The 24,349-nt window shown below is 42.7% G+C and overlaps 1 protein-coding gene across 2 annotated transcripts in view; it reads right to left on the bottom strand.

Moving 5' to 3' along the window:
* SETBP1 (SET binding protein 1) overlaps positions 1-24,349 on the bottom strand; it is a 383,555-nt gene that overhangs the window by 89,988 nt on the left and 269,218 nt on the right. For both annotated transcript variants that reach the window (XM_011949328.1, XM_011949329.1), the window contains exon 4: positions 15,171-18,630. In XM_011949328.1, the coding sequence (XP_011804718.1) occupies positions 15,171-18,630 (3,460 nt within the window). The remainder of the gene's footprint in view (positions 1-15,170; positions 18,631-24,349) is intronic.

Below are 24,349 nucleotides of genomic sequence, written 5' to 3'. Positions count from 1 at the left end.
GGTTGTCCACACAGATGAATTTACCACTGAAGTACAGCAAATCATGCCCACTATCCAGTTTCCTTTCCAAAACTTATCACACTGAACTATTTAATATTTGCTTTTTCTTCTTCTTGCACATCTACTAATAGACTATAAACTCCACGAGTGCAGGAGCCCTATCTTTTATCTTTCTTGTTCATTCTTGTATTCCCAGGAATTTTATGTGTGTGTATGATGAATGAATAAATGCAATCTTTTCTCAAAGAACACTATACATATATATTCATGTTTTCCCTCAATGGTTCCTGTTTATTCCCAGTGTACCTAAATCCAACCAATTCTTTAGGACCAGGTATGGTACCACCTCCTTCATGGAGCATTCCATATGCCAGTCTAAAAATGAACTGCCTTCTTTACCATCCTGCTGAGCAATTTGCAGTTCTAGAATTGATGCTTTTTTCACTGCATTTTCAAACTTATCCATAAGGTAGACCTCCATCTACCAGATCACAAGGAGAAATATACAAAGAACACAGGTACTTAGTCATGAGGCAAAATGCTAGGATCTTCCTCTCTGCAAGGTGTTCTGAGAGAGAAATGGCATGGGCAAAGCCAGAAGGTATGGGGGAATGTGGTACTTGCATTCAGAGAAGAGCAAGAAGTTCCCAGGGGCTGCAGCGTGGTCGGGGAGGAGTGTCTAAGACTCATAGTGATTTGACTCTGTTGCTGGATGGGCCACATGTAAAGAATTAGAAGTAATGTGGGCAGCCCCTAGAAGCAAAGGCCAGCAAAAGGCCTGAGACCTAAAACCACAGGGAACTGAGTGGATCAATGATCAGATTGACCTCTGAGGTGGGTCCTTCTCCAGGGCCCCTAGTGAGGAACACAACCCTGACCACACCTGATTTCAGCCCCTGTAAGACCTTAAACAGAGGAGCTACCTGTGCCCACTCGACTTCTGACATAAAAAATGGTGAAATAACACATTTGCATTGTTTTAAGCTGATAAATCTGTGGTTTGTTACAACGATAGAGTACCAATCCACATTTCATTATTTTTATTATGACTGCATTTTTATGGCTGGGGTGAGCAGATACATTGGTGTACAAAACAGGTGCTACTGAACAGTCGTATGTATTCTTGCCATGACAGTCCCAGTGCCAAGGGATGGTGATGACTGCCCTTTCCAGAGAATTCCCAAGTTCTACGGATAATGCCTACTCAGTGAGCTTTCCGTTATATTTGGGTGAAATGTGTATTTTGTTACTTAGCCACCATAACAGTATAATCCTGACATCTTATCTTCATCGTGAACTACAACTGTGGTCAAGCTAATCTCCACCTTTCCCCGTGAGAATGTGTGTTCAGAGTTGGATTTAACTTCATCACAGTAAGAGTGTAATTGGGCAGGAAAGCCTGCTGTTTAAAGAAGACTTCTATAGCAATCTGTTGTTTTGTATTTTCTGTTTGAATATATTATCTAAAGTGGAAGTGAAAGGAAATGAACATTATTGACAACTATATGGTAAGTGGTGTGCTGGATGCTCCTGTGTATATTTTACCCTTCTTTGGCTCTCATAAAACTCTGTGTGGTGGGTATTAAGAGCTTCATTTTTCGGGCTAGGAAAGGGGTATCTAAGAGCCTAAGTTGCACAAGGTTGCACTATGAGCAAGTGGGATATTTAGCATCCAAATCTAGATCTGAGTCTTTAACTCCTGGGCTTTCTTTGCTCTACTAAGTTGCATTAGAAATTGTTGAATTTGTTCTTAAGTTAGTGCATCTTAAAGCATGAGTCAGGAAACGACAGTGGTCTGCAAGGATCAACACAGTCAGTTGGTCAGTAATATCTGCTCAGCACCATCCTAAGGATCATATAAGCTATGAAAAGCATATGACATGACTGTGATTCTCCTATAACTCAAATATGATTTGGGTGAATAATACATCCCTACCTAATATAAAGGTAAACAATGCAAGGCCATATAAAAATAAGCACTGAAATGAAAGTGAAAATATTAGTTATATCAGAGAAGCAGGGGATGCCACAATGGCTAAGAAAATTAGTAGGTGAGATTTGCAAGCCAGATGGAAAAGGAGAGGAAGTTCTACATGAAGAAGCCATGTGGTGATTGCACACTCAGGTAAGGGGCTCATTATGACATCTTCTATAGGATAAGGAGGAGATTCAGCAGGACTCATAGTGAGGAAATACCTGAAAATGATCAGGAAACAAGGTGAGACCAGCAAGAGTGGATAATTGAGGGTCTTTTAAGCCAGAGAGTTTTAGACTTAATGCAATAGGAATTGATATTTCTGCATCTGACATCAATTATTCATTTACTTATGGCTGCCTTCATAGGTGCTCCATGAAAAAATATTACATTCTTCTTTTCCTGTTCTAATAATTCATGTATTTATTTAGTTAGAGCTGTAAGCAGAGACAGATGCAATCGAGCTTTGTTTGATTATTGCCCAAAGGATCACTGAAATGAAAAATAAGCACAGAATCATTGCTCTGGACCAGGAAGTTGCAACCCTGGCGTAGTGGAAGGTAAGCTCATGTGAATGAAGTGTTTCTGGGGTCTCAGGGACACTGTAGGTGGAGCTGACATTCCAAGCTGTGGACTCACTTGAGGGAGCCACTATTAAAGATCTCATCACCAGGGAAGACATTCAGAAACATGATTCTCCTCTATAAGACAGATACTGCAGTAGACTTACCTCTATCACAGTTGAAATTCAAAAATAATGGAGGAAGAGGGAAAGAGAAAAGCTGTTTCAGTGATCTGAGCAAACCCTCTGTGATGCTTGCATTGTCCATGGAGATTTAAGAAGTCTCCTGGAAAATTTTGTTTTCTCCTCTGCCTGATACCTTGTGCAAAAGTCCAACTTGGAGGATATATAGATGTGGACTTACTGGTTGAGGAGCAATGGAAGAAAAAACAAACAGGGGAGCTGCATTTTGAAATGGAAACTATTGGCTTTACAATTTTATGTTAGGAATTTCCATAGACGTACTAGGATATTTATATAATAAGCAAGCATTAGGAAGTTCTCTGGTGATAAGCCTAAAATTAATAGCAAGTGCTTTCTCTGTAAATGCTCTTGGTATGAGTGATGGCAACACTGACCAATGAGAGTATCCATAACTTGATTTGTTCTGAGTGATCTGTGTGTGTGTCTGTCTAATGTGTGCGAAGTGAGAGTGGTAATTGTAACAGAAACTGACTGATTACTACATTGCTGAGGTGAAGTTGGAATTTCAAACTTCAGAAAATTTACTACATTTCCCCTTGTCCAATTCTGTTCTCAGAAGAAACATTCAACACTCGGTGACACTCAAGGAAGATATTTGGCAATTGTCTTCAGCCCTAATTTGTCTCCTTCTCAGTCGATGTCCTGACACTTGAAATCTGGTGGAGATTTTAGTTAAATGGGACAATCTAGAAATCTGTACAGTTTTCATGCCCAATTCCTGCTGCATTTATTTTTAAAATGTATTCCCCTGTTTGGGTAATGACACAACATGCAGAAGGAAAGGTTATCATGAGCAAATCTGGGAAAATACTTATGAGAAAACTGAAAAGACCTGGCAACCATGGTGGTGGTGGAGAAAGAGGAGGCAAAGGATGGGGTGTGGCTTGGGGGGAGCATGAGTTGGTTTTCCTAGGTTAGGTTGGAGAAAGGGCAGATTGGAAGAGGAAGCAAGGTGAGTGCTTTCCATCAGCTGGGGACCTGTGCGTTTACATTATCATAGTGGCTATTTCTGGGCAGTGGGATTGTAGGTGATTTTAGTTGTTTTTGAATTTTTCACATTTTCTTTATTAACAGGGTTTTTTTTTTTAAAGATAATAAAAATGTTTTCAAATAACCCCATGCTATAGGTTTATAGGTGGGGAATCCATTTTTATTGTCCTTGTCATTGGGACCTCAAATAGAAAAATAGTATTTAGCACTAAAAAGGTGAATTATTTAGTGGTAGATAAACTGACACAGACTTGTGGGACTATGACACATCTACTAAAGGATGACAAGGTGTCCCTTACATATTTAGAGCTGCCCAGGCTGGTTTCAAACTCCTATTGCCCAGGTTGGTTTCGAACTCCTGGGCCCAGGCAATTCGCCTGCTTTGGTCTCCCAAAGTGCTGGGATTACAGGTATGAGCCACTTTCCCCAGGACTATGTTTTACAAATATTAGGCACCTAATAATTTTAAAACTGTGATTGGAATAAAGTACAAATATAACAGCCCAAAGAAGCATATCCTATAAGAGAAACCTTTTTTGCCTATTGGATCTTACTTGCAATATAAGACATGACAGACAGGCTTCAGATAGGCTTTGCACCACAGTTTCTCCAGCCTACATCCCATTTCCTCGTGGACATTCAAACTGAGATGAGGCATCCACTCTAACAACTTCCCAAACTTCTGAGGTGTAGCCCAAACTCATGGATCTCTCTCTCTCTCTCTTTTTTTTTCCCCGTGGATCTCTTAATGACTTGCTCCATTCCAGTTTTACTTTTAGTGTATATTATTCTTTGTTTTGTTTTTGTTTTTTTTTGTTTTTTTTTTTTTGAGATGGGGTCTTGCTCTGTTACCCAGGCTGGAGTGCAGTGTCATGCAGTGGCACAATTGTGGTTTCCTGCAGCCTTGAACTCCTGGGCTTAAGCAGTCCTCCCATCTCAGCCTCCCAAGTAGCTGGGACTATAGGCCTGCACCACCATACCTGGCTAATTTTTGTATTTTTTTTTTTTTTTTGTAGAGATGGAGGTCTCCCTGTGTTGCCCAGGCTGGTTTCAAACTCCTGGGCCCAGGCAATTCGCCTGCTTTGGTCTCCCAAAGTGCTGGGATTACAGGTGTGAGCCACTATGCCCAGTCAGCATATAGCATTTTTAAAGTGTAAGTTTTTGTATGTTTACTAGAAGGTGGGTAAAGATCCTTAAATTTTAATTTTAAAAAACAAAGGTTTAAATGATAGTTTTAGTGCTTTGTAATTTAGCAAATAAGAATATTCTTGTGCACCATTTGTGTCTTCCTTGTGATTTTCAGGAGATTCATGCTCCATTCAAGTTCTCTTTCCCCAAGTGAGCTAAAGGCTTTGCAGACAGAATTGGCCTCAGACCCTGGGCTTGGCTAACCCCGGTTCCAAAGAACTCCCTTTGTATGTAAAAAAAAAATCCTATTTTCAGCAAAGACTAAATTGCCTATTAGTTAGTGTCTTATTCTGGGCTCCTCTGTTTAACCCACTGGCAAGGGTTCTTTAGGGATAACTTGGAAGGTAAGTCATACTACTGGCCTGATCAAATACTTAAGAAATACAGTGGGAAAAATGGCAGTGGGGGTTGGGGGGATGCTGGGAAAATTCCAGGAGACTTGCGATCTAGCACTTTTTCTGAACAAAAAATGGCTTGATCACTTTGGGTTTTGATTTCCTCGTCTGTCAAGTGGAAAAGCAACACCTATTTGCAGACCCCACTGGATTTTGAAGATCAAATGAAAGTAAGGAAGTGCGCTTTGAAAAGCATAACACCCTGTTCAGATGTATGGAATGACTGTGATATAGCCTCAGGGAAAGCTTTTTATCTCTGGGTCCTCAGATCCTCCATCAACAAGCTGAGCCCCATCTTCTTATTGACTCACTGCCCATCTTTCCCCCCGGTCCCCACACTGAAGAGCGTGGAAACCATAGCAGAAGTAGCTCTTGGGACTTGCCTGCTCTACTCTGTTGACCTCGCTTAATGCCTCCTTCTTCTTATCCAGCTTGTTCGGAATCTCTCTGTAACAGGACAAATACCAATATCAACTTGCTTTTACAACATGCAGCTTATTTCACTGATAGTTAGTTTTGGGTTTTTTTTTTTTTTTTTTTAGAATGGGTTTTTATTTCTAGTCATTAAGTGCATAACTCCCATTATTCTTGCTAATTGCTTTGTGTATATGTCTATATCCATCTGTTATCTTCTGATGGCTGTATAAGGTCTTTGAGGACAGGCATGTTTCTTGGTACTTCATCATTCCACTCAGTACCTAGCACCAAGCTCAAAGCATTTCACACTCAGCACCCCTGAACATCATCGTGTCTTCCCTTCCCCTGGGAGGCAGTTCAACCCCTCTTCACGGCAGTTGTGCCTCTTAAAAATCCATCCCCACTCAACTGCTAACTTCCATCTAGCCAAGTGACTTCCTGTATCCCCCCAAATATCTTCACTCATGCTGCTGTAGCACTCACAGTGAACCTACTCTCCGAGCTTCCGCCACAGGACTTTGTCTTTCACTGAACACTGTTATCCTTCCTGATCCTGGGTCCCCACAGTTCCCATTGTTGGCCAGTGAGTTAGCATGGATTAAACTTGGTCTGCATTTATTCTCTGGTTGTTTTACAAATGCTAACTTAGTTTCTTTCTTGTTTTTCTTTCCTTCTGGTCTCCCTAATTGTCTCTGGCACTATGCTATATGTTGGGTGACCAAAGACCTCTCAATCATTTTTAAGAGTGCAAGCTTTTTATGTAGCAGCATATATATTTTATTCCACAAACTAGTAAAAAGCTCTGTAAGACTGACAGTTAGGCTTTCATCTATAATCCTTTGTACATGGCAAGAGTTCAGTAACAGAACCATTTATTAGAACTTGTGATAACTTGTTCATTCTTCCATACATTCACAGATGCACAGCAAACAGCCAAGGTACCGCAGAAAGGAATTTTCAAATAGTCATCATATAATCAAAAGTTATGTGCCTGTGTGTCTGTGAGGCAGGGAAAGGGAAGCTGACCTGAAATCTCTTACCTCTTTTCAAATATTATAACCTTTACCTTTTCTACACATGGCCTTTTTGGCCTTATACTATGACATGTGGAATGACATAGTATAAGGGAATCTGGCATTGCGTTTCTGTTCCCAGAACTGGAGAAACTTAGACTTAAGGCCTATTGAGAATGGGAGTATCACTTCTCATCAAGCACTGACTTCACAAACATAGTCTTCTTGGAAGCTGGGGCACTGCTAGAAACACAGCAACATTTTCATTATCTGCACCTGCAGCCTCCATTCTCTTATCATCCACATATTCATTAACTCCTTGCCATTCAGCCTAGGCACACAGTCCATGAGGCTCCACACAGATGAGACATCAAATACATAATGTTTAACATTTCTGTTGTCTTCAGGGTCACCAATATGTTCATGTATATTTTCATTTGTTTCCATCCTCCATAAACTCTGCATCTTCTGGCTTGCTGATCACTTCTTTCTTCTTAAATTTAGTCTCCGACATTTCTGGCATTCCTTCTCTGCATCCTTCCTGGTCCCCACTTCCTCTGTCTCTCTGTTTGAGGTGGGTTGCCAGGTCATCTCTTCCACCCTCCTTCCTTCATTCCCTCTGACTCTCTCCTTGCTGAATCTCTAGGTCTAGCTCTGCACAGCACTGGCAACTGCTGCCTAAACCCCTCATCATTCTGGACACCAGCCAGGTTTCTGCTCTGTTCATGTGCTCCCACCCTCTCAGTGCCTGGAGGCCACATATTGGAATCACCTTTGACTTTAGCTAGAGAGGGAAAGAGATTAAATCAAGGATGGCTCCTTTTAAATATAATTTTTGCTTGAGCATCTGTGTAGATAGTGATGCCTTTATGTAGTTATAATCTGGGGGTGGAGGGTGGAGGAGGAAGGGCAGGTGGGTACAACCTAAACAAGTAAGTGAATAATTGCAACACAGCATGAAGAGTACAGAGATGAGGTAAGTTTGCCCAATTGACGTTAGGGAGAGGGAGTGGTCAGGAAAGAAAGATAAAGTATAATCTGGTCATTTTATGACTTTCACTTGTTTAAAAAGTAGTTTCTGGCCAGGCACGGTGGCTCACAGCTACAATCCCAGTGCTTTGGGAGGTGGAGGAGGGAGAATCACTTGAGCCCAGGAGTTCAAGACCAGTCTGGGGAACAGAGTGAGACCCTGTCTCTACAAAATTAAAAATTATAACAAAAATTAACCGGGTATGGTGGCATACACCTGTAGTCCTTGCTACTTGGGGTCCTGAGGCGGGAGGATTGCTTGAGCCCAGAAGTTGGAGGTTTTAGTAAGCTAGGATCCTGGGTGACAGAGATTCTGCCTCTAAAAATAAAATGAAATACAATACAATAAAAAGTGGCTTGCCACTGCTTGCTTGATCAAGCATAAGCCTCAGAGTATGGGAAAAAGACCCTCTAGCCCCTGACTACAATGTTCTTCCCTCACTTTATCTGCCAATGTTCCCCAACTACAGATCCAAACCCCAGTAAAATGGGACTATGGGCTGGTCGTGGTGGCTCATGCCTATAAACCCAGCACTTTGGGAGGCCGAGGCGGGTGGATCACTTGAGGTCAGGAGTTCAAGACCAGTCTGGCCAACATGGTGAGACCCTGTCTCTACTGAAAATACAAAAATTAGCTGGGCGTGCACCTGTAGTCCCAGTTACTTGGGAGGCTGAGGCAAGAGAATCACTTGAACCTGGGAGGTAAAGGTTGCAGTGAGGTGAGATCGCACCACGGCATTCTAGCCAGGGTGATGGAGTGAGACTCTGTCTCAAAAAAACGAAAAACAAAAACAGAAACAAAAAAACTGCACTATACAGGTTTTCCCAAATATTTCTTGGTGTTTCCATCTACATACCTTTGTTTGCATGGCTCCTGTTCTAGGTCACACTTCCTACCCCATCTCCCATCACCAACCTTACCATCTCCATTCTCTGAAAGTATCTTGCATCATTCAAGACCCATCTTACATGGTGACTGCTATGAACAGTATTTCCAGGTCCCACCTGTCTTCCCCCACCGAGAACACAGAGGTGGCTCACAAGTCAGTTGGACAGCTCTTGCTCTTTCTCTATGGCTTTCTGATGGCTCTTGTAGTTGGCTTTTAACATGAGGAGGTGCTGCTGGTTTCTTCCCCTAAATTATAGTGGTCCTCCTGGATTGTAGCCTCTTTGAAGGCAAAAGCATTGAGTTACTCATCTTTGATTTCTTCCTGGGACTGCAATAAGCCTTATACATTAAAAAATGTTGTCTTGTCCTTATCACTTCCCCTTGAATTCAGTCAACTTGGATTAAGTGCTATACTGGCTCAAGCCTAGGCTGCAATTTTAAAAGTATTCATCACTTGTTGTTTTATAGAGTGAAGAGATGGTTTTCTGGAGTTTCCTTCCAAAGGTGCCTTGCTTATCTCTGCCCAGTGACAGCCTTTCGAAGGCATGCTTCCTGATTTCTCCAGCCAAGAAGGATCCATATTATAGCAAAGCCAAGTCTGTCAAAACTGTAACTTCTCTGCACCCACACCTGAATCTGCATAATTTCCCAATCCCACAGAGGTATAAATAAAAACTTTCACCAGGACAGGATAACATTTGCCAACTGTGGGAAGATAAATGGCTTGGGGACTTCAAGCTCCAAAGGCAGAATTGCTCCATTTCTGATTTCAATGTAGCAAAGGAGATGCTGTGAGTCTCAGTTATTTTTTTTGTTTCATTGCTACAAAGTTATGGGTTATATCATTTAATTTGATTAATTCTTAGTTTCCAAAAGGAAACCTTAGGAGGAATCTTGGGAGGCTCAATAAAATAAGTATGTGCAATTGTTAAGACAAGAAAGGAAAAAAAAAATGACTTCCATCAGAGCCCACAAAGATCGTTTCCAGTCCCAAACATGGGTCCCCAGAGATAGCCTGGAAACCAAATTATTGTCGAAGAGATGCTTACCTTTTACAACAGCTCACAGCAAAAGAAAATATACAGCTTAACATCTCTCCCATGACTCACCTTTCTGTTTTTTTCTTGTATTCACTCTCTCTCTCTCCCTTCCCCTGCCTCTCTCCCTGATGTGAAGCTTCCCAGTCTGAGCTCTTCACCCAATTAAATATGTATCATTAGATGAGTCACTTGACCTTCTTAAGCCTCAGTGTGCTCATCAGCAAAATGAGGTGTTTGTACTACATTATTAAGATTCATTTAATGCTGAGTCTAAATACAAATCCAAGTGTGCTCTGTCTGTTCCCATAAAAATGTTCATATTTGTGTTCTAACCCATTTGTGTCTCAGATGGTGACTATGGTTTCAGCCTGTACAAGGAACAAGCTAATTTGTTGGTGGGACTCAAGTACTAGGGGTTTCACCTTTGGCAAAGGAGAAATCCAATGGCTAAGTGAAGTGGCTGGAGCTAAAGATGAATGGGGGTAAGTCTCATAGATTAATATACAACCACTGGTACCTGTTTTCAAACTTGATTGAACAACTAATTATTTGGTCAACATGGTCAATAACTTGGATATTTACTTTGTAGCTTCTGCCTGTACATGTGTGTGGGGGAGCTGTGTACATATTGAAATTCCATTGTATAAATTTGAGTCTTTTAGAATCCTAGACTATCAGGTCTGGTCAGAACCTTTATGGTCATAATCCCATTCTGGAAAACTGAAAGTCAAAAAACAGAAGAGGTACTTCAGTTGGTTAGTATGAGAGATAAGACTTGGACAGGTCTTCCTAACCCTACTTGAACTGCACAGCAGCCATTAGTTAATTAATTTTTCATTTCCTCCCACAAGAGGACTCAAAATTGGACTTGGATTAAGGTTAAAAAGACTATATTTCATCCGCTTCCCAGGTTTTACTCTCTTTATTCCTGGTCTTATTTTTCTCCTCACATTAGTCCTCTTCTTCCTTTTATTCCATTTTAAGGAAACGATCCTCAAACGCTTTTTTTGTATAGTTTTCATGACGTTTCATCCATGTGGCTAATTCCCTCATCTGGATAACTGCTTGGAGGAGGTTTTTGTATTATTTTTGGCTTGGGCATCCATATCCTGCTAGTGAGTGACAGCAGAGACTGCCTCCTTAAATTTCCACAGTGCTCATAAGAGGAGTTGGCAAAGGGCAAGAAGGAAGCTATAAGAAGAGATGAAGGGGGCCAGGTGCCAGGGAATCCAGCTACATACATGGCAGGATTTGCATATATGAGATGTGCACTCAGAATCAGTTGTCAGCATCCACTCATCATGAGGAAAGTACTTGACATCTGGGGACTTGGGATGGCTACCTTCTTAACAATGGCACTAAACTAAGAGGTAACACATGTAGATTCACTCTTCTCATTTTTGTTTTAAGTTATCTGATGGGAGCTTGAACAGCAGTTGTCATGAGGTCTCAGTGTCTGGTGTAAGTTAGGTCAAAGTACGCAAAGATTGTTTCCAAGTGATCTGAATAGAAAATGTCACTCATCACTCTTCTACCACCTTGTGAAAACTTGGCTTTGAGGGCACATGGCATCATTCTGACTAAGCACTGTTACCCCTGGAGTATGCAATCGCTCTTCTGGCCCTCTGCTGCATGTTAGTGTGCAAAAGATGGCAATGCCTGCCAACAGACAGGCCCAAATAGGAGCTGATAAGGCTTATACCAATTCTGAGATTGCACCTTCTCACTATTTATCCATTTTGTGGTCCCAGGCAAGCATTTTTATAAATGGACATTTAGCAGATGGTATGCATTTAGAAAACAGGCCAAAAGAGCTACTGCATTCTGAAACCAAAAAAGGGAGGCGTAAAATACAGAAAAACGGTCAGGAGTCTGTACTGCATCCTAGGCTAGGTATGTTAGAAGTGGGCTAACAAGACAATGCAACCATCTGCTGGGCCATGGAGACAAAGAATGAAAGATTTCCCAGCAAGAAAAAGGAAATGGAGTGTGCAACTGCTGCTATTGCTAAATAGGGTCTCTAATTCCTCTCTCTATAATGGTAATGACTTACATTTATATGGTATCTTTCATCAGCTCTGATCTCAGGGAGCACTGAAAGCCTTCTCTTGACTCCGCTCCTAAATCTGGTCCTTAACAGGCTAAAGGATGACATCTATATTTATACTGTATCTATTTTAGAGAAGAATAACTCATGTGAAATAGGACATTCAGATACTAAGGAAATGAATCAAGTGTGACGAAGGAAAAGGTGGAGGGAGAGAAGTTGTAGAAAGTGCAGATGCTTATTTCCAATCATGACCCTCAGTATCATCCAGCTGAATAGACACCTCCACTCAGATAAAGTCACTGAAAGCTCTTAATGCATCTAGTAAGCTCAGCTTCATCTCATCTGCCTCCTGTCTTTTCATGGAACTTGGCACTCTTCAGAGTCTATCACATTAAGGTGAATGTTCTTCAGGGAGTCTTGACAAACTCTGACATTGGATTCTATGTGATGCTACAGATATTTTTCTTTCATGCTTTGGAGGCACAGCAATGAAGGAGACATTTGAGATATAGGCAATGAGAGGCTAAGGCTTGGAAGGGAGAGGAATAAGAGGGAATCTGGCCTGTCTCAGTAAGAAGCTCAATGAGATATGCAGGAACATCAGGCATAGCTCATATCGATGTAGCAGCCACCAACAATTATGATTCATTAAAGTTCTGGGGAAAAATAAGCTCATAGAAGACAGAGATAGACACAAAGCAGTGGCAAAAATAACTCAGAGTGCTGGATTTCAGTAAGGACAGAGGTGGAAGCTCCGTCCGTGGTGTCTCCAGGCTGATATTCAGGAAAGGTAAGGCCACAAGGATTCCTTCTACATTGGCCAGGAATTAAATAAATGGGTGTCTTCTTCCCTTAACTATTCTCTTCAGTAATGATCACATAATCACTGTGCAGACGCCTTAGGGAACGACATGTGATCTGAGGATGAATGGGATTCTGAAAGCAAGAACAGAGGTGACATAGAGGAACACTGGACTGGGCACCAAGAGCTGTGTTCTAAACACAGCTTTCACCAGCTTCGTGGCAGGTAGTCAAGGTTCAATGTAGCAGGCAAAGTTCTGGGCTTAAAATCAAAACCAAATGCTTTTTGAACCTTAACAGTTCACTTGATCTCTTTGGGCCTCAGTATCCTGATCTGTAATATAGGAATAAAAATACCAGTCTTGTAAGATTGCACAAATGGCATTACACAGAAATTTATGTGAAATGGCTTTAAGAATGGAAGCACACTATGCACAAAAGGTCTGGCCCAACCCCGTGAGTTACAGATGGGAAGACAGTACCCCAAAGAAGTGGGACCCCATGCCTAAGGCCACACAGAGAAGTAGTAACAGAGTTGGGCCTTGTATCCAGTTCTTCAGGTTGAATCTAGCTTTCTTTTGTGACATTGTCATGATACCTATTTCTTCCCATCTCAAGTGGCTGGCTGAAGATCCCATGAGATGGGACAGAGATGGGGAGGAGTTTTAATAAAGTGATGAACACGATATAAATGCAAGCACATGAAAAGCAATATAACTAGAGTGGGGGCACACAGTGACTAGACATGAACCCCAGCTGGGAAACTTGATGAAGTCCACCAGCACTCAGCAATACAGCCTGGCCACAGACAAATCCTGGTAAAATCACTGAGAAAACTAACATGCAACAATGTCTGGCTTTAGCTTCTTGAGATCTTGGTCCTTGAGTCTGTTAAGTCAGGATTTTTGCTTGTAGGTTCTTAACAATTACCCCTCATCATTATTTTCTAGCTAAATAAGGCTCATAAAATTACAAAAATAAGAACATCTTCTGTCCACAGCTAGTGTAGGTCCCATGAATCAGTTTCATCATGCTGAAAGAGATCAGTTTCTCACATATCATGCAAGGTCAAGGCAGTACCTCCTGCCCAGGTGGGCTTAGCCTGCACTCTGCATAAAACCAAGCACCTTCAACAAAGTCTGATGATGAAAAATGATGACGCCCAGATGAGCACATCCACTTTGGGCAGACACAAAGTGTAGGTCATTTATTACCTTTAGCAAATGCAGGAGATGTGACTGCTAATTGGTCTCTTCATTAACCAAGGAGAACATCTACCACTACAACTCACAAGCTAGTGGCAATCTGGGGCGATCTCTAAGTGGTTTCCACCTCATAATCATATTTCTTCCTGAAATCTGCTGGCCTAAAAAATGTCTCTAATTCTTCATGAATAGACTATTCCTGCTTTCAGGAAATATGGGCTTCCTGGGAAGGGAGAGGACAAATGAGTGGTACACATCATAAACAGAAGTGAAATGCCACACCAAACCTTAAACATGGATGACTTTTTTTTTTTTTTTTTTTTTTTTTTTAAGCCAGGCTTTGGTTAGAGGGTTTTATACTATTTGGCGACAGGGGGAACTCAATAACTTTTTTTTTTTTTCTTTTTTTCTTTTTTTTTTTAGCTTCTGCAACTCCTAGGTAAGAAGTTTCTACTATTTTCCTAATAACTAATGGCTCTAGTCTTCTATAGGAGTTTTATCATATATGATGTAAGGCCAGGGTCAAAGGGATACTTTTGCAGAAATGTGAGGCCCTAACAGCAGGGAAGGATTTGTGCAGTTGGGGAGGTTAGCAAGGGAATTCTGCCAGCAACTGACAAGGAATAGGGTCCTTCTAGTAGCAACCAGCATTTCAGTCTCATTTAGTGAACAAAATCCCTTTCTAGTGGGCATGCAAAGAGACACAGTTACAAGGTCTCCTGGAAGCAGGAGGCACATACCACCTTCCAGCCTCCCTCCTTCCACTTAGTGCACAAAAATGACAAGTATCTGAATGTAGTCAAGTTTTCATTTTAGGGACCTGCCCAGGACAACTTATCAAATGCCCATGGAAAAAAAAGGGAAACAATATGGCCCAAAGCTATGGCTACCTGATCAGTTAGACTTCAGTATTCACTGGTCATCAGCTTCTAATGGCTCTGCAGTGGACTTCTCACATTAGATGTGTGACTTCTGGACCTGGCATGCCAGATAAACTAGCTAGTCATTTCCTTCCAGGCTTGGCATTCTTAGATCTTATTGGTATTCCTAATGAGTTTTAGAGGCTGTATCCAAACAGCAAACTGTACTGTTAGATCAGATGAGGACTTAAGAATAACATCTTTAATAAAAAGCATAACCATAGTGGGCATGAGTGCAGCCTAGGCAGTTATTAGGGTTATGGTTTCAAAGTTTCTCAAACAATGGCTCCAGGAGAGAAAGAAGATAGTAAATACCAAGTAAACAATGTACAAAATGTGCAGCAAACTCAAACGTGCAAGGAGACCCATTTTAATTTGATTCCCACCTCTTTGCAAACTAATGAACACAATGTGCCACAGATGTGTCTGAGGTGCAAAGTCCAGCAATTAAATAACTAGACAATCCAAGTCTGAAGAAAAACTTAGCCTTACCTGGAGACATGGAGGAGTCATAAGAACTTCTCTCCTTGCGGTTCATCTTGAAGGCTTGGATGTCCTTTTCCCTGTACGTTCCAAAGCCTTCATAGCTCCTCCTTTTACTCCCACTCACGTCACTGTCCCACTTGTCATTCGAAGGGTTCATTTCACTGAACACGTCCAGGTTCTCCGATCTCGTGCTGCCACCATCCCCGCCACTGCCAGAGTATCTTTTCGTGCATGAGTCCACAGGCTCACTGCTCAAGTCTCCTTTTTCCTTGGCCTGTGTCCAATGCTGGGCGTCGGAAAGTGACAGTGTAGACAAGGTGTCCACCTCAAAGTTGTTCTTAGAAGCTTTGTGGCCGGCTTCGCTGTGCTGGTGCTTCTGTTTCTCCTTATGCTTGTTCTTCTCACTCACCAGCGGGAGCTCTTTGTCTGCGCTGCTCAGCCGCTCGCTCAGGATGTGGCTGGAGAAGCCTGTGGCTTTGCCTGCAAAGAGACCACTCAGGTTGTCGTGGGTCCCTAGGATCCGGTCTTCCTTGTGCTTATGCTTGTGTTTGTGTTTCCTCTTATGGAGCCGACCGCTGGACAAACTGGCACTGCCTACCTTGGGAGGATTCAGAGAAGGCTGCATGTCACCAAGGCCCATGCTAACAGGTCCCTGCAGGTGTACTCCATGCTTGGCTTTATGCTTAGCTGCACCGGACATCTTTACATGGGAGTTTGTGTGGAACTGAGGTGGTGGCACTGTTGGCCTCATGAATGGGGAAGCTGCTCCAAGCGTGTGCGATAGGTACAAAGGAGCTGGGTACTGACCGTAATAACCAAGGTTCATCATAGGCATTGATGTGTAAGGCATTCCATAGGGTGCATAGTAACTTCCACTGGGAATAGGGTAGCTGAACCCTTGTAAAAAAGGCACCTTTGTCATGGTGTCATTGGTTTTTGCAGGCCTACCACGCTTCTTCTTTGACTTCAAGTCTGAAGTCCTACGAAGATAGAGCAACGGGTCATACTGGATATATGGCACCGGGTAATAGTGATCAAAATTAATCCGAAAAATGCTGGGATATGGATTCTCGTGGTAGAAGGTATAACTCCGGTGGGAGATTCTGAACACTTGGAACTTGGTGATGAGCTCCTCCAGGTCTGCCAGAAACTGGAGGTCATCGCGGTTTTGCAGGCTTTTTCGTTTCCTCTTGTGCTTTGGCTTCTTGAGGCTTTCGTGGGCCAGAAAGTTGTCCACAATGAGATGCTTTTGCCGGTGGCCATGCCGGTTCTTTGTGCTGGTGTCGGACGGAATGGCCTCCGGGTTGTCCAGGGAGCAGAAATCAAAAGAGTACCTCCTTCGGGATTCTGAGCTCTTCTCCGCTTGGTCAGAAGTGCTGTTGTTGTCTGTCCCAATGCCGCTGTCACTGGGGATCGTCTCCTCACTGTGGGACTCACTCACAGGGGACAGCGTGATTTCCTTTAGGGAGCCAATCTCGCACAGGTGTGAAGGGGAGTTGGCCATCAGTCTGGGTGGAGACAGCTTCCAGGTTCCACTGTGTATTCCCTTTTGGGTTTTGGTTGGAAGAGCACTGATGGGCTGGAGATTTGGCATAGTTTTCAACTCTGAAAAATTGGTTTCAGTGCTGGCAGGGCTCAGGTTGCCATTGGACCCACCTAACTGTGTTGAAAGTGGGTGCATAGCTGCTGGTGAAGACGCCACAAGTGACTGAAAGTTGGAAGGCACGGCTGGAACATCCGGCTGGCTAGAAACAGGCCTGGGGTGCTTGATGGCTGTTTTGGGTTCTTCGGATGGGGGTGGCAGCTCTGCTCTTGGCTTCCTGCCCCGCTTCTTGCCAATGTAGATGGTTCCCCTCTTGCTAACATTAATCTGCTTGCCCAGTTTGCTTTCAATGGCTGCTGCCCCAGGGCTGGTCTCTGGGGGAGCTTTTGCCTTCAGAGCAACGCTGCTGGAACAGGACAAGATCTGGTTCAAGATGTTTTTCCTCTTGAGTGTCTTCATCTTATTGATAGTTTTGATGGTCTTCTTATCCAACACGCCGAGTTTTCCAACTTTCTTGTGAAATTTCATTTCGCTCATGGGTTTGTCCTCTCCCGGCACTAGCTGGGCCAACTTCGCTAAATTGCGTCGTCGCTTTCTTTTCTTAGTGCCAGGAAACTCTCGGCTGATGGGACTGACGGGGCTGGTGGAAGTTCCCTCATGAATCGTCTCGACTGTGAGCAAAGGCTGCTTCTTTGGTCGTCCCCGCTTCTTTTTGACTGGAGTGATCACAGTAAGACTGTCTGTGTTGGTGTAGAGAGGGCTGGATGGGGTGATGGGATACGCAGATGGGGGCTCCAGCATCAGTTTATCAGAGGTGGCCATAACTGCCTCTCGAAGCATGGTGCTGGGTTTTGGTTTGCTGCAAGTCCACCTTCGTTTTGCAGCAAATTTTGGATGTTGGATTTCCGGCAGCTTTCTGGATGGAGAGTGATCTGTGCACGTTGGAGGTGTCATGACCATGGGTGGCTTCCGCGGCTTAGACACACCTCCTGGGATAACTTTCTCAGCATTTCCACCAGTTTCAAGGCCAACTGAGGGGGACTCATTCTCTATCATTTTACCTAACTTAGGGACACGGGGATCCTTCTTACTCCCCTCAGAGTTGGAAAGTATCCTGTTAACTACTTCACTGCTCATAGTGATTCCAGAAGCCAGAGCTTTCTCTGGCATGATCTTTTCCACCACTGCTTTAATGGACTGTCTCTTTTTCCTCTTATGGTTGGTTGGATCCAGAGAGGGTGCCTTGATGGGGATAGTAATCCGGACATGACTTGAGTCATTTTCAGGATTACTGGCAGAACTCACATTCTGCCTGGCTGGTGATGCCTCCTGGACACTATCTGTGGAATAACCTTCCCTTTTCCCTTCTGTATTGTCAAATGCTTTCTGGGCATTCTTGACCCAATCCAGGTCTGGGTTTGGTAGGGTCTGACTTATCACATCCTTCTTACTGGACTTTTTCTTACTGCCCACAGTAGGTGGTTCTGGGGGCTCCTTTGCACCTCCTCCATCTTGATCCACCAAGGGCTGAAGCCCGCTGCACTCAGCAGAACTGCTGGGTGGGGCTGGTGAGCTGTGGCTGCTTGGGGATGGTGCCACACCTCCCAGAAGCAGATCTTTGTTATTGTTAGACAACTGACTCCACGTGTTCCCTGCACTGCCTTTCTTACCCTGGGCCTTTGCAAAGGAAGCCACGGGCTCAAGAGCTGGGATCTTGCTGGTGCTTGCAGTTTCTCTGCCAGACTCTGGACTGATGAAGCAATTCTGAGTGACGGGTCCGCTGTCAGAGTTGGTGGACCAGTCCACGTGGTTCTGGCTGCTGCTTTTTTGCTGGTGCTTTGGTTTTAAGGTGTCACTGGTGAAGTCCTGTGGGAGGCCTGTGTCATAATGGAGAGTTGAATGTTTCTGGGGCCTCTCGTAAGCCTAAGGGTGGGCGGAGTGGAGAAGGAGAGAGAGAGAGAGAGAAACAAAGATGAGCATGTTGAAGCCTCTTAATATTTGATATCAAAAGTCTCAATGATCTGAAAGTTGGAAATGAATACCTAAATGAACATCCACCTTTAATTTTAGAATGTTTTACAGAGGTTTTCTCAATTGCAGCAGTAAAGATGTATTGCACTAGTTTGGAACATCAGTAAGCACGCTTTAATTGCAGTCTTTTCTCCCTAAATAACAGGAATCTTGACCTACCTTGGTTTAATGCAATCTTTAGAGACAGGAGGAAGGGGACATAAAGGTCACTTAGCCCAGGGACTTTTTACATTTTTACATGCTCTTTTACAAATGAAGAAGCTGAGACCTGAACAATGGGGAGTCCTGCCAAAGATGGCAAATCCCAGGAGAGAATCTGAAATTCCTCATTCCCAGAGTTCTTTCACCTAACTCGAGCAGCCTCTTATTTCTGTCCCTGCTTCTCTTGAAATGAATGTCTTTCCTCACTTCCTCCTGTGCCAGCTCATTTCAGTTTGTACTTTGTCTTAAAGCTCAACATCTCTGTACAAGTAGCTCATAAAGAACCACTGTAACTAGTAAAAACAGCCCAGGTTGAGGAATTAAGGGGGCATGGAGAAGAAATGGAAGAAGAAAAGAAACACACAAGAATTGTCCTAAGCCTTCAAATCCTTGTGGACTCTAGGAGTGTTGCTGTGTTTGGGGGTTAGCATGCAAAGAAATCCTTAAACTTTATATTATGCACTTATTGCTTTCTTGAGGAAACTTTTGGATAGTTTCAAAAGGAACCTTGAGTCCACTAGACAAATGTGTCAGGAAAGAAAACAAATAGTTGTCATTCAAGATCACTCCTCTGAACTTTGTCAATTGTGTTTCCCCTACATTGATTCTAAAGGAATGTCTCCAGCACGTTTCTCAGGACTGACTCTCTCCAGCTAAAATAAAAAGCTGAACCTGTTGCTGGAGGCACAACATAATCAGTGTCTACAAAACTATAATGGAATGGACAATGAACACATTGTTTGGAGACATTAAAGCTATTTTTAATAAAAATATACTTTCGCTGTTCCAGATGAATTTTAAGCCATGACCCTAGTTCAAAGAAGCATTCCTTAAGGTTTATTACAAGCCCAATTTATACATAGAGTAGTAAACTTACAGGATGCATTAGCCTAAGAACTGTCAAAAAAGAGAAAACATTAGTAAATTGAAGAACTCCTCCAGGAAGTATATGATGACTGGCTTCATGAATTTAGAAAATTTTAGCTGGTAATTATCTATCTATCTATCTACCTATCTATCTGTCTATCTATCCATCCATCCATCTATCAATCATCTATCTTTTTATATCTCATTTTATCTCTATTTTTCATTGAAGCTATAGAACTTATGCTTTATAGGAAAACATGTCTTACAGCCCCTGTTAAGAGTCAAAACACAGATGGCATAAAGCATTATAGGGACAGTTCAATGTAGTCATGAAACTAGGATTTCCTTCATACTAATTTCTGGAATCCCTAGGGTTATTTCCTGCCTCCCTGATTTTGTGAAATCCTGTTTATACTTACAATATTTTGTAAGCATCATGAGATAGTTTCCTCAAGTGAAGCCTGTAAATACCCAGGAGAAAACAATTTAATTTTTTAATTCATCTTGCAACTTATAGTAGAAACACCACCGTCCTCAACATACAGAGAATTCATCCTACCACTTGAGGGCATTCACTGGCGTCACTGCTGTGAACACAGGCTGCTATTCCATTTTCAGCAAAAACATAGAAGTCTTATTGTGGCATAAAATATTAAGTGCTGCTTACTTATCTTTTATGAATCAGGGCATTGCTAGTTTCTACTTCTGCTTTGAAAATTAGCTGGCACTCTGTGTTCACTCACAGGATCACAGGTCTAGAGGAGCTCTTGGAGGTTAAGTTTTCTGCTCTTTAGGTCCTCATACTGGGGCATCTTGAGGGTTAGTGGGGATGATTATTAAAAATAACAGTGGGATGGCCAGGTGTGGTGGGTCACGCCTGTAGTCCCAGTACTTTGGGAGACCGAGGCAGGTGGATCACCTGAGGTTGGGAGTTTGAGACCAGCCTGACCAACATGGAGAAACCCCATCCCTACTAAAAATACAAAATTAGCCAGGTGCGGTGGTGCGTGCCTGTAATCCCAGCTACTCGGGAGGCTGAGGCAGGAGAATCACTTGAACCCGGGAAGTAGAAGTTGTGGTGAGCTGAGATTGTGCCATTGCACTCAAGCCTGGGCAACAAGAGTGAAACTCCATTCAAAAAAGAAAAAAAGTTGGACAAACAGTGTAACTGTTTTGGACCTGGGTAAAACAGGACTTGTAGTAGCCTTCTACCCACCTCTACCCCCATCAGTTTTCTAGTTCTAGGCACCAAAGTCCACAGAGAGGCTCCATGGTGACACTAGGCCAGGATCTTGGGCCCCAACTCGTACCATTTTTTTCTCTGTTGTTCCATTATCTTATTCTTGGTACCTAGCGGAGTCTCTAATTAATGTTTCTTTCATGTTCTGGCTTCAGCTCAATCCTGGGGAGACACCCCTACCTTATAGATATACCCCTATTGTAAGTTTTCATGAAACCACGTAACTTATCTTTGTTGCACTTACCATAGTTTTAGTTTTACGTTTGACTTGTGTGCTAACTGAATTAAAGCCTGTCTCCCCTTCTTGCTGGTACACATCATCACAGAGGTACTACGCAGAGCACCTGGCACACAGTAGGCACTCAATAAACATCTACTGAATGAATAAGCATACATTTTACTACAGGCATTTCATTTTGTCAACAGTGAGATCAATAATCTATATATTGCAACATGTTGTCTGCAAACAGTCACTGCCTTCAGTCTAATTTCTTATTCTCTGTATACCTCCTGTATGTGCCACTGCCTCACATGAAGACATCTATCACAGTCTTTATACTGTTAGGTGGCATTTATTTGTGTACTTTTCTGTCTCCTTTTCCTAGACTATAAGTACGTTGAGGTCAGAGACTTATCGTCTTATCCCCAAGGCCTACTACAAAGCCAAGCACCCAGAAAGCTCTTGATAAATGCTTGTTAAATAAATAAATGGATGAGGTGCCTATTACCATGGCAAAATATACAGCTGCACACAAAAGACAATACACTACTAATCTGTCATTTGATGATGGCTCCTAATGAAACTGGAACACTGAAATGCCTTACGTGCTAAGCAAGAAATCCTTCCCAAATACTTAAAGATGAAAGGAGCTTATAAGGTAACTCCCCTTCAATGTAATTTTTACTGTTAGTTCTCCCCATCTCCTAATTGTTTCACTTTTCAATTAACTCTGCCTTTGGAGAAGGCCATGTGACTGTCAGAAGGGTGGATTTCACCCTGGCAGTTGAAAGGTGGAGCTTGCTCACTTACACCCAGGGCAGACCAGCTGAGAGTAATACAGTTAAGCATGCCCGGTCCCTAGTGCTTCCCTGGACCACTGCCTGATCCCATTGTTCCTACCATTTCAGCTGCAGTCTGCCCTGCTGGGAGTGCTCAGCAATCAAAGTGCAGGGTGGACAAAAGGGAAGCACAACAAAGGATCAGGAGTAATGGAGGGAATGGTGCTTTAAGATCTTCACTCAGCTGGGCTGCAGAGAAGGGGCAGGGAGGACCCAGAAGGAGTGCTTTCTAAGAGGTCCAGAGAACAAGGCCTCCTCCAGCCTTGGCTGATGGCTATATCCCATTGCAATGCGCTTCATCTGTCAGCCATGACATATTATATACACAATAGTGAGGCTGTCAGTTCCAATATGTCCTTTGCTGAGAACTGAGCACTTACTCCATCCAGACAGAGATGGACAAGGCAAGCCGCAAGACGGGGGAAGCACACACCACAGCCTCTGCCTCCCATCCTAGTGGTCTGGGGAGATGATACCTTATTGGGCTCTTGGACTCACGTCTTTATTGACCTATGCACCACGTCTCCTTTTTCTTTTTAGATCGAGAGTTTTGGGGTTTTTTTCTTTTTGATGAGGTCTGAGTCTTTTACAGCCTTTATACAATCCTCAGCCCTCAGCAGAACTATTAATAGTTAACATGTGAGGGAACAGTCAATGATATTCCATATTGGGCATACAATTCTGGTGGAAAACTTTCAATACCAAACTAAGCTTAGCACGCTTCATGGCTGCCTGGCTGCCTCCCACCTCTCTCCCCATTCCCAAGAGTTGATTGATTGTGAAATTCATGGCAGTTTTGAAGGTGTGGCTCACTTTTATAAGAAAAATGTTTTCCATGCACATTAAGCCTAGGTCGAATGCTTCAGTGAAACTCTGAAAACACTAGGCAGATTTGTGCTTACAGTATTTCTTCATGGAAGCAAGTTCTTCTGTAATGTAAAGAATTGTTTTGTAAAGTAGATAGCTATTCTCTCCCCTATAAGTTGACTAAATAATATACATTTAAAGTGTGTGCAAGTCAGGTTTCTTTTTAAAAAGTATTTTTTAGTTTATTTTTCAAAACAAAATTAGATCATTGAGTAAAATCTTAAAAATCCAAAAAATGGGAAGCAAATGAGTGACCTAGCCTTATCTCAGGCTTACCTAATGCAAAATTTATTGCAAAGAGATGAGAAGATGGTGATTTGAATCTAACGAAAGTCACATAACTCATTTAAAAAAGAAAAAAAGAATCAAGCTTGACTTTGTGAGAGATAAACTACTCTTTTGGGTTAGCTATGTCTGTGCTACTTTCTGCTGACACCAATAATTTAAATTTACTGTTTGTAAGATATTTTGGGTTACATGAGCAGGAAAATATGCCTGGGTATGGAGCAATGCGGGAGGCCTCATCTCTTAATTTGGAACTTGGCACTTCTCAAGATGTGGTCCTAGATTACTGTATGAGAATCGCTTAAGGTGCTGGTTATAAATACAGATACCGGGGCCCACTGTAGACCTACAGAGTCACAGTCTCTCAGGGAGAGAATGAGGCATATGCATTTTAACATGCCCCTCAGGAGAATTCTGATGGGCAACCAAGTTTTAAAACCACTAATCTAATGTTTTAACACTACACTTCTTCTCTGGGGTAGGGTCCTTCTGTGTCTGCTATAACATTCACAGCAATTTTTGGTAATAAATATGCAGAACCAACCACCATAGGCCTGTTAGGATATGTAAGTTAGCAACACAGCGCATTACTGTTTTAATCTCTGAACTCTATGCAATTTACATCCTATGAAACTCTAACATGGTTCCCTGTGTAGGTATTCCAAGTGAAGCTGAGGTTGACTGAAGAACCAATGATTTGAGTGGATAAGAAAGGACCAGAGAGGCCGGATGCGGTGGCTCATGCCTGTAATCCCAGCACTTTGGGAGGCTGAGGCGAGTGGATCACTTGAGGTCAGGAGTTCAAGACCAGCCTGGCCAACACAGCAAAACCCTGTCTCTACTAAAAATACAAAAATTAGATGGGTATCATGGTGTGCACCTGTAAGCCCAGCTACTCAGGAGGCTGAGGCAGCAGAATCACTTGAACCCAGGAACTGGAAGTTGCCATGAGCTGAGATCGTACCACTGTACTGCAACCTGGGCAACAGAGAGAAACTGTCTAAAAAAAAAAAAAAAAAAAAAAAAAGACACAGGAATAATGTTTTCGAGAAGGAATCACTGGAAGAAGAAGAGTTGTCTTAGGCCACCCAT

This window comes from Colobus angolensis, unplaced genomic scaffold (genome assembly GCF_000951035.1).
Source record: "Colobus angolensis palliatus isolate OR3802 unplaced genomic scaffold, Cang.pa_1.0 Scaffold299, whole genome shotgun sequence".
Lineage (NCBI taxonomy): Eukaryota > Metazoa > Chordata > Mammalia > Primates > Cercopithecidae > Colobus > Colobus angolensis.
Note: the sequence above shows the minus strand (reverse complement) of the source record. Positions and strands in the feature narration are given on the sequence as shown.